The 15,196-nt window shown below is 34.9% G+C and overlaps 1 protein-coding gene across 5 annotated transcripts in view; it reads left to right on the top strand.

The window, feature by feature from the left end:
• The window catches only part of CEP162 (centrosomal protein 162), a 103,682-nt gene that overhangs the window by 13,406 nt on the left and 75,080 nt on the right, over window positions 1-15,196 (top strand). For all 5 annotated transcript variants that reach the window (XM_064360867.1, XM_064360866.1, XM_064360868.1 and 2 more), the window contains 4 exons: window positions 1,796-1,863; window positions 7,028-7,143; window positions 9,263-9,293; window positions 9,793-9,909. In XM_064360867.1, coding sequence (XP_064216937.1) covers window positions 1,796-1,863; window positions 7,028-7,143; window positions 9,263-9,293; window positions 9,793-9,909 — 332 coding nt within the window. The remainder of the gene's footprint in view (window positions 1-1,795; window positions 1,864-7,027; window positions 7,144-9,262; window positions 9,294-9,792; window positions 9,910-15,196) is intronic.

Raw genomic sequence — 15,196 nt, forward strand, 5'->3', positions numbered from 1 at the left:
CGGAAGAAAAGAGAGATAGAGAAAAATGGGTCTGGAGGTCTGAAACGAGCTGTGCTCAGATCAGCGATTTATTCTTTGTGCACAGGAGCTTATATATGTTTTTTCATACAGTGACTGACGTAGGTCCCATTACAAAAGTTTTATCAGGAGGGAACAGAAAATTACAAAGTAAGCATGGGAGGGGGTAGCATACAGGTTTATCTAAAGATCGCTGAACCCAAAACAAACAAAAGATTCTTATCCTATAAAGATTCTTATCCTCTTATCAATGACTACAGTTACGGTAAATAACATCAAGGCGAGCGATAATTTGAGGGATAGCATTTTTCTAGTAACATGTGAGCGATCACGGGATTTAGTGAATGCAGGTAAACAGAGTCATAAAACCAGCCCAGAACGGGAACTTCAAGAGACAATAGTCTTGTAAATAGTCATGCAGGCCTCACCCAGACATGCCATTAGCTCAGTGGATCAAGAATAGGTTTCTGCAAACTCAGGCCTCTATCACTTCCTTCTTTTTTCCTCAGCTCGACTGCCCTCAGCGGGGGGAGAATATGTCCGGGCTCTAACTCCGTAATGGCGGAGACACGGAGGGGTCTCTGTGCTGGTGGAGTGATCCCCATAGACTATAGACACAAAATTCCTGGGTCAAAATTAAAGAGCAAAGGCAGTACCTGAATATCACGTTTGTTCACATTGGTTCCCCATGCCCTATGAGTATACTGAGGGCAAGGCAAAGGATCCATGATGGATGTATGCACACACACAGGGAGGGTTGTGCTACAGAGGAGAAACACTGTTACAGAAGAGGAACACTGAGCTTGGAAAATATATTGCTTTTATAGTAAGTGGAAAAAGCCTACTCTTTGTCTGTTCGGAAATATTACCCAAATGGTATAGTGAATAATGGTCAGGGTCTTGCACTTTTGGTATATTCAGCAAGAATGTACAAGGATACTCAGGGCCTGTGGTCATTGCCTCTCCCAAGGGTTGTCAATACAGATTAAGCATGCTCCAGTTTGTGGGCCACAACTTTTTGCCACTTTGCAACATTTTTTAACATTTTTCTTATTTCTTAACAATATTCTTAACTATTGATATTTCTGCTCTAGAACAGGCTGGTCAAAGTACAGGATAGTATTGAGCATGCAATGTTAAGTGTTTGTTCCGATCGTCATTATGATATTAGTTTTATAGTTTCTCCAGCGATCTCACTGAAGAGGGTTGATAGACTGAAAAGGTGGAACTGATTCCTGGTTTGAGAGAAAGCAGTATATGAATTAATATATCCAATGTAATTAAATCATACTCAAGCTCCTTTGTCCCCTTGCTTAGGTTTTGGTTCCTATTCAGCTTCCATTTCAGGATTAAATTGCTTAGTAGCATATGAGTGCTGACCTTAGAATTTTTTTGTGTGACTTTCATATGGATTCACTGGTTCTCATAGCTTGTGTTCAATTTCTAGTCTTTAGTGTAGAGGGATAGCTAGTGTTATAAGATAAAATTTGTACATGTAAATGCACATAGTAATAAAATTGTGTGTATTTAAGAAATAGGGCATCTTTTTCCTTTGGAATACTTTTATAGCTATAATTAATCATATGTTTTGAAGATGCTTAATTTTCAAAAAATTTACCTTAGAAGTTCCCAAATTTTTAGGTTTTGATAGAACAAGAGTACTTGAGAGAGAACATGTACAATTTTAGGGATTTTTTTTTTTTTTTTTAAATACACAGAGTTGCATGAGGATATATTTTTAACATGTAATGCTAAATTTAAAAAATATTTTTTCCAGTAATCAAGCCAATTTAGACCTAACTGATGACAAACATGAGAATGGATTGAAACACGAGGAACTGGCAGGTAATTTCATTGGTTTTTAAATTTATAATATTTGGAAAGCTAATATAGCTTTTAATAAAGACAGTGATAAGAGACATAAAATTAAAAGGAAAATCCTATTGTCATAGAAAGAGCTTTGAATAGAGTGGGTTTGCCTATGTTATAATCTGAGGGGCTAATAAATTGTTAAAAGTGAACTGTCTCATTTGTTGAGAGTGGGCAGTAGACCACTTGGGAAGAAAGAAAAAAGGACTTTTGTGCCAGGATTGTGGGAATCTGTGAAGAGGTGTGTCTTTTCCCACCTTTTGACTTTTAATGCATACGTGTTTTTATCTTTAAAATGTTTTTTTCATAGACTGCATATGGTTGGTTTTAGCATTTTTGTCCAATCTGACTATCTCTGCCTTTTAATTCATGTGTTTACAAGAATGTATTTATTGATATGGTTGTTTACTGTTTTGCCGTTTGTTTTCTCTCTTCATCTTTTTGTTTTTGTTTCTTTTGTCATGCCTTCTGTTGTATTATTTATGGTATTCCATTTTATTCTTTTGGCTTTTTAGCTATACTTCTTTACTGTATTTTTTTTCTTAGTTGCCCCATGAGTCACAACATATGTCTTTACTTTTTTACAGTCTACTTTCAAATAAGATTATATAGGTATATTTATGTGAACTCTAAAAACAATAAACTCTCCTCAACTATTTTGCTATTTTCATCAGCATTTTTCTTCTACATTTCTTAAAAACCCCATAATATATTATTATTATTATTGTTTAAGCAATCAATTATCATTTAAAAGTACTTTTAAAGAATATTATGAAATGGATATTTATATAAAAATGTGTATTTATCCATATATTTACAATTCCCAATGCTTTGTATTCCGTTGCATAGATTTGAATTTCTATCTCATATTATTTTTTTTCAGCACGAAGAGCCTCCTTTAACATTTCTTGTAGTGCAGATTACTACTAGGAACAACTTCTCTCAGCATTTGTTTTTCTGAAAATATATTCTGCCTTTGTTTTTGAGGAATACTTTTACTTGATACAGAATTTTATGTAGATTTTTTTTTCCCCTTTGGGCAGTTTTATGATTTTATTGTCTTTTGATCTTATTTCTCATGAGAAGTTTCTGGTAATTCCTCTTATTGTTATTTTGCATATATCATGTTTTTTTTCTATTTTCAAGGTTTTATCCTTGTTTTTTGGCAGTTTGACTATAGTGTGTCATGGTATGCTTTTCATATATTTATTCTGTTCAGAGTTAATTGAGCATCCTTGATCGATGGATTTATAGTTTCCATCAAAAAAAATCTCTTGGCCATGAATTATTAAAATAATAATAATGCTGCTTTCCACTTCCTGCCATCTGACCCTAATTATAAGTATGTTCTAATGCTAAGCTTTGTTTTACGGGTCACTAAGACTGTTCCATTTTTTGAAACCTTTTTTTCTTTCTGTGCTTTAGTTCTTATCGCTGTTCTGTTGCTTCAAGTTACTGGTCTTTTTCTTTAATCTGCTAGTAATCCCATCCATTTTTTTCTTTCACTCTAACAGTTTGTTTTGGATCTTTTTTTTTTAAATTTCTTTAGTATTTTTCCTCATTATGTTTATTTTTTTCAAGTCCTTAATATTAAGTATATTTTATAGATCTCAGTATTTGTGCATTTCTGGGTCTTTTTTTCTGTTGGCTATTTTTTCTCCTGGTTTCCTGACACTTTTTCCTGCCTCTTAGAAGTCTAGCGATTTTTGATTGGATATTTGGTATTGTGAATTTTATGTTATTCAGCGTCTGGATTTGATTTTCTTCTTTTAAAGAGTATTGTTGAGCTTTGGTAAATAGTTGATCCCACCACTTGATTTTTTCAAGGCTTTTCTTATGCTTTGTTAGCAGAAGTCTAGAGTAGCTCTAGTAACATCTAACCCTACTGCCAAGGCATATCCCTTCTGAGGTTTCTGCTGAGTGCCCCTAGTGATCAGTGAGGACTCTCCATTTAGGCAGATTAGAGTTCGAAAGTTTCCTTGTCTTGTGTGAACTCTGAGAATTGTCTAACTTACAGCATCCCCCTTGCTCTTGGCTCATTTTTTGCATGAAATATTCAGCAAAGACTCAAGGGGACCCTTTGCAGATTTCTGGGGCTTTGTTTTTACTTAGGTACCTCCTCTCTCATTGCCTTAGCCTTTCTGAACTTATCTCTCACTCCTCAACTCCGTGAGACTATCCTAATCTCCCCACCCCTGCTCAACACTTCAGAATGTATGTGCCTTCAGGTAATTGTAGGGCTAGTTCACTTGTTTTCTTATGAATCACATTTTTTTGCTACCAGTTGTCTAATATCTGAAAACAGTTGTTTTATATATTTCATTGTTTACAAAGGAAATACAGTCCCTTTAACTCCAACGTGGCAGAGGAGAAAGTCCTCTAGATTGGCAAACAAATAAAAATTTGCAGCTCAGTTTGCCAACAGAAGATGAAAAATGTCTTCAGAAAGGATCTTTTACATTGAATATGGTTTATCTGAGCTTTAAAAACTTCTTTATTTCTGAAAATAATATTCTTGAAGCTACAAGGATAGGGAATAATAGAAACCCAGTACCTTGGACGTGTAACATCTTCCTGCCAGAAAGATCAGAGTGGTGCAAGTGAATATACTCGTTGTTTTCCAAACAATGTGGAAGAGCCTAGATACAATCTCTGATATTTCTTATATAAGAATCACCCTCTCAAATTAATTTTACTCTTTCACTTTTATATAAACTTAATTTGCCTTGATGTTTGTTTCTGAAATCTCTGAAATGTGCTGTTTTCCTTTTCTTTGTTTCTTTTCTCTCATTTCTCTATGTGTCTACCAATTACATTTCCTTCTTCAAACCTACTTTATTCGTTACAAGTTTCTGGGGAGGAAGTCAGTCATTAATGTGTTGGTTGGTGGTATTTGCCTGTAAGCTGTTTAGTTACTAAATGAAAATAACGAAATGTAGTTTTGAAGAATGCTTATTAGATTAGCACTTTTCCTAATCAGAAATAATACTTGGCTGTATTAACTTTTTATTTAGATTAAGTACAAGAGTAGCTATAATAGGCCGGGCATGGTGGCTCATGCCTTTGGTCCCAGCACTTTAGGAGGCTGAGGCGGGTGGATCACCTGACGTCAGGAATTCGAGACTAGCCTAACCAACATGGTGAAACCCCATCGCTACTAAAAATACAAAAAAATTAGCCAGGCGTGGTGGCAGGCGCCTGTAATCTCAGCTACTCAGGAGGCTGAGACAGAAGAATCGCTTGAACCCAGGAGCAGAGGTTGCAAAGATTGCCATTGCACTCCAGCCTGGGCAACAAGAACAGAACTCCATCTCAAAAAAAAAAAAAAAAAAAAAGAACTATAATAACAGCAATAATTACTATAAACATTATAGTTAGCACTTAAATACAGTGCATGTTACATATCAACCACCATTCTAAACACTTTAACTCTTAATCGTCTCAGCAATGTTTTGAGAACAGTACTATTATCCCCACTTTACAGGTGGAAAAAGTGAGGCAAAGGGAGTTTGTGGCCTGCCAATGGTTCTGCAGCTGAAAGTAGTAGAACCAGGAATTGAATCCATGCCTTCTGGCTCCAGGTCATGCTCTTTAAGCCCTGTGCCTTACTGCCTAAATTGTTTCTAACACTCCCTTTATGCAGTCACACACACATACTACAGTGCCTACCATTGGTTCCCAAATCATAAATAGTTGTCTAAGTTCAATATCATATTCTTTAATATCTCCTCTTTCCTTGTTCTTCTTTTCTTAAGCAAGTCTAATCTTTGAGTCTACTTAAAATTCATTGGTTCCCACCTAGACTTTTAAAGTCTTAATCATTTTGTATTGGTCTCAACACATAGAAGTGTGCCTAATAAAAAGTAATTGCTTATAACTGTCTTGTGATTTTAACTATATGTCTACTGATAATAGAAAATCCCAAGCAGTGTTTTTTCTCACATGGAAAAGAAACAAAAGTGAACTTCTTAGCCTCAGAATACAGATTATTGACATAGTTAACCAGCTAACCTAGTTTATCTGCCTAAGTAACAATACACATGCTGTTCCAAGTTCATATTTCTTATTAACTAAAATATAGATGTTTCTGTAGCCAGATCTCACTGGAAGCATCCCTGTTTCATTCCCAAACACTCTCAAATACATTCCTTAACTTCCAATATTAATTACACACAAGTTGTCATTTTCTTCATTCTACGAAAAGAGTAAAAAACAGATTAAGGTACTAGATTAAGGTACACTTATGACAATTGATGATTCCAGAAGTAGACTCTAGTACCTTATGCAGTCTTTTTCCCATCAGACCATCCTGTTTCTCAATGTGATGTAATTTTTTGAAATACAAATTAGATCACATTTGTTTCTAAAATGATCAATTTCACTATGAAAAGGCTGTTTCCTTTCATAGGCCACAGATCTAAATTAATACTGTGAGCAAGTTGAAAATTGAAGAAGAGATCCTGGCCAAATAATTCCTGTCCCATCTTCCCCATAAGGACACTGAAGGCATCAGTTAACATGGAGACACATTTTCCTCCTGCACAAAGTCATTGAGATACAATTTGGAGGCTTTAGATAAGAAGTACTTGGAGAATTGGGGAAACAGCAAGTCCTATGAGGCCAGTATTTACCTATGGGAAGGGTCAGAGATCTTTCATAAGTACTAATTAAGACTTACAGTAGAGTAGAGATACCTGTAGAGACAAAAAAAAATCAACTTAAAAAACAAAATCCAGCCTTTTTTAAAGTGGCTAGATTTCACAGAGTTCTTCCTTTATAAGTAAGCAATTGGAGATGTTTGTCCTTTAAAAATAAATATTGAAGTTTAAAGTTTTATTTTAAAGGTAATAAAAGATCCTTTGGGCAGCTCTAGAAATTTTTATTTTGTTAATAATATAAAAGATTATAAAACTCTGAGAACTATTTGAAAGTACAATAATGACATAAACCAAAGATAGTCTTATAAATTGAAGTCTCATTAAATCTTTGCAAAAAAAAATTCTCTAAAGACATCTTTATGTTACTATTTCAATAAACTATTCTTATACAGACTTCTTCCTTTGGAAATCAACAGTCCTTTCCTGGAATTTGACTTTTTTGGCAATGTGATCTTTGTACTTTTAAAAATTATTTTCTGCAGAAAATTACAGTGATGATTTTGAAGATGAGTATGTTGATGTGCCTTTGACTACTAAAGATGAAGATACCCATTCCAAAGAGAATTCTAAATCAGAAAAAATAAGCACACCCAAACAGGTATACATCAATTATATATTTGCCAGCTTTACAACTTTTTCATCAACTTGGCTGCCTATTACTATATGAAGATGGAGTTTTTCAAAATTTTGCTTATTGTTGTAAAGTTACAGGTCTGTTAACGCTCAAACATTTTCTTAGTTCAGCATATCAAATTAATGTAAATCTTAATAAAAAAATATGACAGTTGATGATTTTATGAGAGATTTTTGTCCAGGCACAATGGTACAATGCCTGTAATTTCAACACGTTGGGAGGCTGAGGCAGGAGGACTGTTTGAGTCCAGGAGCTGGAGGCCAACCTGGGCAACATGGTGCTATCTCATTTCTCCAAAAAATAAATTTTTAAAAAATTAGCAAAGTATGGTGGCACATGCCTGTAGTCCCAGCTACTTAGGAGGCTGGGGTGGGAGGATCACTTGAACCCAGGAGGTCAAGGCGGCAGTGACCTGCAATTATGTCACTGCATTCCAGCCTGGGTGATGAGTGAGACTCTGTCTCAAACAAAGAAAGATTTCTTTTGGCAAATAAGCTTAAGGTAAGCTTTAGAAATTGAAAGCCTAATTAAAATTTCAAAAATAATTTTTAAACAGGTATGTTAAATTATTTTCTTTGGTATGATTTGTCTTTATGAAGTATAATAAATGGCCCTCCCTATTTATGCTAGTTATAGCATTAACATCTAAAACTTATTTGGCTAAGATAAGGAACTACATGATTCCATTCACGTTCAGTGGTGCTTCGTACTCTAATTCTCTCATTTCTGAGTTCTTACCAAGAATTGTTCAGGGCTACTACTCCATATTGCCTTCCTTATAGAACTTATCTTTGAAGCTCTCTTACAGTAGCTGGTAGGACAATTAATGTTGTTATTTGTTACTACTATTTATTATTTTGGTCTCTATTTGGACATAGTCTCTTTGGTACTGTGTGTTAGGACTAGATGTTTTTAACACGTATGAAACTGTGGACACAAGATAAACACTTTTCAGGCATATATAAATACTCTTATTTTTAAGTTTACTTAGTATTTGGCCCTTGGGTGTCTACATATCACTCAATTTTGAGGGAAAAACAAGATGACTTTAGAAATAACAGAAATTAACGTGACAGATGAGTATCCTTAGAAATTTAATGAGATTTTATAGTTGGAATAGGCAATTGCAATATTTTATTGAAAACTGAATAGGTCACAAGCCTGGCCAACATGGTGAAACCCCATCTCTACTAAAAATAGAAAAATTAGCCAGGCGTGGTGGCAGGTGCCTGTAATCCCAGCTCCTCCAGAAGCTGAGGCAAGAGAATCGCTTGAACCTGGCGAGGCAGAGGTTACAGTGAGCTGAGATCAAGCCACTGCACTGTAGCCTGGGAGACAGAGAGAGACTCTGTCTCAAGAAAAAAAAAAAAAAAAGGAAAAATGAATCGTTCAGTAAAAGGCATAATAGTGTGGTATATTTAGAAAGTGTACCATCTATATAAAAATGTATCAACCTAAATGTGGAAGCTTCAGAGCGCTGTCTGGGTAAGCATCAAAATAGGAAAGAATTAAAGCTCTGTTATGGGAGGATCCCACAAACTGCCTGGCCAGGTAGGAGGTATAGGTGATATTAATAGGAAAACTTATTCTAAGGTAACCTCTAGTATTGAAGAACTTTATCTGTCTTGCTGTTTGGTAGCCTGCGTTTCTGAAAGTTGTGTCTTTTGAAACATAGATGAAATAATGAATACAAAGAATTTGGTCATTAATTTTGAACAATAAGGAATAATAGACTGGTAATGTTATAATTGCAGAACTCTTGTGTGAAATAGGTCTGTTTAATCTTGACTTTCAAGAAAACTAGCAAATTCGTGAGCAAGGTAGATGAGCAAATGGCACTTAGACTTTAAGCAAGACTTTTTTCAGGCCTAAATTACTTTTGGTAATTGCCAGGGTTCAGAAAAAAATTTTAGAAGTTCCATCAGTGCTACAGTCTTGAAGAGTTATTGATGAATCAGAAAACACAGTACCTGATCTTTTCAATAGAAAGCCCTGGTTTTCACATTTTGCTGTTATTTGCATTGTGGTCATTTTATGTAATTTTGGTTTCAAAACATATAATCATTTTTATTTTTTAATTTAGAAAGAAGAAAAAACTGGCATGCTAGCTAATGGTAAATATTATTTGTATTCATATATTTTAGTTGGCAAAAAATTAGTCTGCTTAGAATTTCATCTAAATAATTCTGAATGAGTTACTGTGTGTTTGTTTTTAAGTATTTCTAAGGAATTAAAGTTCCTAGCTTTTGCCAATAATGTGTTTCTTATGCCTATATTGAATCCATTCTGTTATATTTAAGATTGTTTTTTGTTATTTTTCTTCTGCCCTTTGCCTTCCATGTGTACGTGTACACTAGACCAGTACCTAAGTGTAGATATGTATGTTGATGTTAGCCTACTGTCTTCTACATGGGAAGAAAATCATATTTGTTATATGCATACACACACACGTAAAACATGCTTGTTACATTTATACATATATAAGATTATATACTCTTTGTGAGCATTTATCTTTGTTTTTATATGCATTGCATATGTTTAAAATAATTTTATCAGATCAACGGAACCGTCCAGTTTATCACGTTCCTTGTATTTTTCTTTATATTCTTCCAGTTGTGCTGCTCGATTCATTAGACTCTGTTGCAGAGGTCAACCTTGATGAACAAGATAAAACAACACCTAAGCCAAAGGGCCTACCAGAAATGACTGATAATGAAATGACAGGAACAGGTAAAAGTATTTGAAAACTTTAAATCTGACATTTTTCTACCATATGTAATCATTTAAATAATTGGAACTTTCTAATGATGACACAATGCTAGTAGGCCAAGTGAAGTGTGGTTTTAAATAAATGTCAATAAATGAATAAATGCTGTTGATACAAAGTATAACACTGTAGGTGAATGTTAACCAATTTTCTATGCCTCTACAGAGTATTCAGTTAAATCTGTCATGTGTAGGAGAAATGAGATTTTGGTCTTATTGTGCTTTTCCATAGTTCTTTCTCTAGGAAAAAGCTACATCCCATCCCCAAATTCTGAAATACCTGATACCAACCAGACTTTGCTAAAACCTTTAAAGGTCTTTGAGATAATGCCTTTTCAAACTTTTTTAAAGCAGCAAAATGCTCATCTCTAATTGAAATCTTATATAGAACTCTCTCATAGGTAAAAATGATACTTTATTAGTATAAATATTTAAACTTATATTTGTTACATTTGGCCATAAAATAGGCGAGGACAATAATGGTTTTTTGGAATTTTTGAAATCAGAAACTATTAAGATTTGTTGTGGCCTCATATCACCATCAGTCTTCTAGTGTGTTTGTGTTTCTGTTTTGGTTAAATAGTATAAAAATATTCTTGTTTTATCACATAAATAGCTTCAAATGGGAACTTTTTAATCAGCTTACTTTGCAGTCTATATATACTAGTTAACTAAACTGATTTAGATACTTGATAAAAAAAAAAGTAATTGAAATCACTAACCAACTCAGAAACCACTAACCATCATCAGCTTGCATTTCCTTTTTTTTTTTTTTTTTTTAACTTTTTAATTGATATATAGTATACCTTTAGAAAAGTTCATGGTATCACAATAGTGCAACTCAGTGAATTTTGAAATACTGAGCACACCCATGTAATCATCAACCAGATAAAAACTAAGAGGACTCAAACCACTATGTCCATCACATCTCTTATGTCTAGTCACTGTCTTTGCAGGAGTCACCAGTATTTTGACTTGTTACATCTACTTTCATTTTAAAATATAAAGGTCAAAAAATTACAACTACAAGACATAATTTTCCCATTAAGACACATTACTCATTTGTTGCCCAACTAAGTATTCCGCTGTGATGTAAGCATGTGCTGAGTGCATGTCCCTCAGTTTTACTGCTGTTGATTTAAGGGATCACATCACATACATCCTATGATAGTTATCCCCTTGCACAGTTTTCAGTAGGCCGACATGAATTCTTTTAAAAAACCATTGTAGAGCTACAATTTTTCTGATTAACAGTATTTTATAGGAAGTTCATGTGCTCGGGATGACCAGAGAAACTTTATTCTGAGATGTGCATTAAGTCAAGTAAAAGAGAAAGCAAAAGTTATTAACAATATTATTACATAATGTCTTCAGATTATTACAGTTACATAAATGGTGCATTTGAGTGTGCAGAATAGGTTCTATTCCAGTTTTTTTAGTTTTAAAGCATGATTTAAAATGGAATTTCAGTCAAACATCTGTGAGACCCATGATTTTCTCTGAAAAACTGATTATAAAATTAGTGTCATACAGTGTGAAAACCACTACTGTAGGTTATAAGAAAAACTCAGAAATAAAATATATATTTCTAAAAGTAAAAATTTTATTAAGATGAACTAAGCAGTTATATAAAACTGTAGTTTTTTGTTCTTAATTCTTAAATATTCTTGACTATAGGATAATTTGATTAGTCAATTACTTGAACATAGTAGAGTGTGAACTTATTATCATGTAGGTTTGGATTCAGATTTTCAACCTTGCCACTTACCAGCTATGTGACACTGGATAATGAGTACCTCTAAGCCTGTTTTCTCATTTTTAAAATGAAGCCTTGTGATGGTCAACTGATAATAACATATAGTACATTTTTAAGATTCACTAAATAGTAGCAACTTTGTCGTTGTTATTATCATTATTTGTCAACTCTCATTAATACGTGCTATAATAAAGAACCTAGAGTTATACAGTGTAAATACTTGTTGGCTGCGGGGGATTGAATTTCTAGTATTTAAAATATATACTTGAAAGTCTTCACCCAGGTGTGGTGGCTCCTGCCTGTAATCCCAGCACTTTGGGAGGCTGAGGCAGGTGGATCACCTGAGGTCAAGAGTTCAAGCCCAGCCTGGCCAACATGGTGAAACCTCGTCTCTACTAAGAAATAAAAAAAAAAAAATAGCTGAGCATGGTGGCACACATCTATAATCCCAGCTACTCAGGAGACTGAGGCAAGAGAGTTGCTTGAACCCGGGAGGCAGGGGTTGCAGTGAGCCAACATCATGCCACTGTACTCCAGCCTGGGTGACAGAGTGAGACTCCATCTCTAAATTAATTAATTAAAATAAAAATAAAATATATACTGGAAAGTCTTCAAATGAGTATGTGAACTAGGTTTAAGAACTGAAAAGTTCAGTGGGGTTTGTTTTACCTTGCCACTTTATGTGTTAAGCAGCTAACTTTAACAAACATTGCTTAACTTTCAAACATTGGCTGATTTTAAAACATTGTCAAAGATTCTCTTATTAAAAATATTATTTATGAAATTATTTGTGCCTTACTGTATTAAAGAATTCAGCAAGTATAAAACAAAGGGTTTCCTAACACCAGGCCAGATCTAACCTTTCACTTTTTTCATTTCTCTCACAGGCAAGTACCATTTTGTGCTATGCCTGCATTATTAGAGTCATCACAGAGTGACAGTGTTGCTTCATGAAACTAGACCCTTTCCTCTGCAAAATAGTATTTGGCACTTTTAAACTGTCTCTCTCATTTTTTCTGAGACGGAATCTTGCTCTGTCACCCAGGCTGGAGTGCAGTGGCATGATTTCGGCTCACTGCAATCTCCACCTCCTGGGTTCAAGCAACTCTCCTGTCTCAGCCTCTCGAGTAGGTGGGATTACAGGTGCACACCACCAAGCCTAGCTAACTTTTGTGGTTTTTTTTTTTAGTAGAGATGGGGTTTCGCCATGTTGGCCAGGCTGGTCTTGAACTCCTGACCTCAGGTGACCCGCCCGCCTCAGCCTCCCAAAGTGCTGAGATTACAGGCGTGAGCCACCATGCCCAACCTCAACTTCTAAAGTTGAAAAATATAGGGATCTTTTGACTTCACAATACATAAAATAACTACAGAGTCTTCTCTTTTCAACGTAAAAGGCAGATAAGTAACTCCTTTTGTTTTCATGATATGCGTGGAAAAAAGTTAACTTACATAACCACGGAATTACTTTTAATATGACTTGAGTTAATAACTCAAGTTAGAAAAGTACCATTTTCCTGCCATTTTTTTTGAGCAGCCACTCCTACCTCTTTTTTTTTTTTTTTTCATTTCTCTTTTCTAACTTTTAGGTCATTTGTTTTTCTGCATGTTTGCTCTGTTGTTGCTTAAAAGCATAGAACCTATTCTTTCTGACACTTCATACCTACTAAATTAGGTATCAGCATTCAGTACTACTATGCTGTTTACCATTGAAGTCATTTCTTTTATGTATACTTAGCAGATACTTTACTCAACCTGATATTTTTATAGAGAAAAAAAACACTGTGTGCTTTTCCTTTTTTCTTGAAACTTAATGATCTCTTTCATTCATGCTACAAGCAAGACCTTTTTCCTCATGTCCTCTTGAAAATCTCTGCCCTTCAACTGGCAATTCTTCTCTAGCAGTATCCCCTTCTGTTTTTAGTTTATTTAAGCAAACTTCCTATTTGGGTATGCTTCATGTAGCCATGGGGACCTGAAGCACTAGCTAGAAAGACGTTTTGGTGTAAGGCATTCTTACACAATCTTATATATAGTACTTGCCTATCTCTTCTGTTTACAAGTTGTGTGTATACAGGAAGATGAGACTATATATACTATTTTATTTTTAATAGCTGGTTAATTAACTGTGGGTGTCAAGATAAGAGATTGGTTACTCTGTTTTCTTTTTTTCCTCTCTTCCATGATTCATTGTTTACCTCTAATTTTGAAAATTCCACTTGTTAGTAATGAAAATTACAAAATGAGTAAGAAAGTACTCAAAAATGTGCAATGATTATTATCAAATTATTTGAATTCTTTTTTCTAGATTTTGTCAGTTGGTGAAAAGAGAAGGTGTATTAGTCCATTTTCATGCTGTTGATAAAGACATACCCAAGACTGGGTGATTTATACAGGAAAAAGGGTTTATTGGACTTACAGTTCCAGTGGCTGGGGAAGCCTCACAATCGTGGTGGAAGGCAAGGAGGAGCAAGTCACATACATCTTAGGTGGATGGTGGCAGGCAAAGAGAGCTTGTACAGGGAGGCTCCCATTTTTAAAACCATCAGATCTCGTGAGACTCGTTCACTATCACAACAACAGCGCAGGAAAGACCCGCCCCCATAATTCAGTCACCTCCCACTCTCTTCCTTCCATGACATGTGGGAATTGTGGGAGTTACAATTCAAGATGAAATTTGGGTGAGGACACAGCCAAACCATATCAGAAGGCTAATAGGGGAGGAAGAGTGAATGATGATGTCAAGGTTTCTACTTTGACTGAGTAAATAGTGATGTGATTAGGTAAAATAGGAAATACTGGTAGTAGAACAAGTTTTAGTAGGGAATGTAATGAATTCAGTTGGGGAATATGTAGATGTGATACACTTATAGGACAATCTAAATGTTAAGTTGATGTTCAGAAAAGAATTGTAAGCACATAGACATAGATTTGGGAGTCATGGGCATGTGGGTAAGAGTCTTCATGAAACTAGCCAGGTAAAAAAATTGGTAAATGAGACTTTCAAAAGAAGAGGGCTGAAGTCAGAGTCCTGAGATGAACTATAGACCATAAGAGATGAAAAACTAGCTGTCAAAATGGTGGGAATAACAAAAAGAAGAAGGCATGCAGAAGAAACAGTTACCAGGAAAAAGACAATGTATGACTTCTCTGCCTTTTGGCTAAGGTGAAGTGAAAAAGATAATGTCACATGCCTCACATAGTTGAAGAGAACTAAAGACAGATGGAGTTGGTCATTAGAAAATTGCTTTTGATCACAGCAGTTTCAGCAGGATGTTGGAACACATTGGATTGCAAAGTTAGAGGAGTGAATTCATTGTGGTTGAAAAAAATGCAGATGACAGGATGCTTGGTGGTACAGAGAAGCAGAGAGAGTGGTAATGGTAAAGGAGAGGTAGAATCCTTCAAAGGAATTTGTCATTTTGGGAAATTTAAGAATAGTCTTATCCAATGCAGAGGGGTGAGTTAAGTATAGTAGGAGAAAGGGCAATGACTTGT

The sequence above is a fragment of the Aotus nancymaae genome, unplaced genomic scaffold, assembly GCF_030222135.1.
Source record: "Aotus nancymaae isolate 86718 unplaced genomic scaffold, 86718_ANA_hifiasm-v0.15.2.pri h1tg000040l, whole genome shotgun sequence".
NCBI lineage: Eukaryota > Metazoa > Chordata > Mammalia > Primates > Aotidae > Aotus > Aotus nancymaae.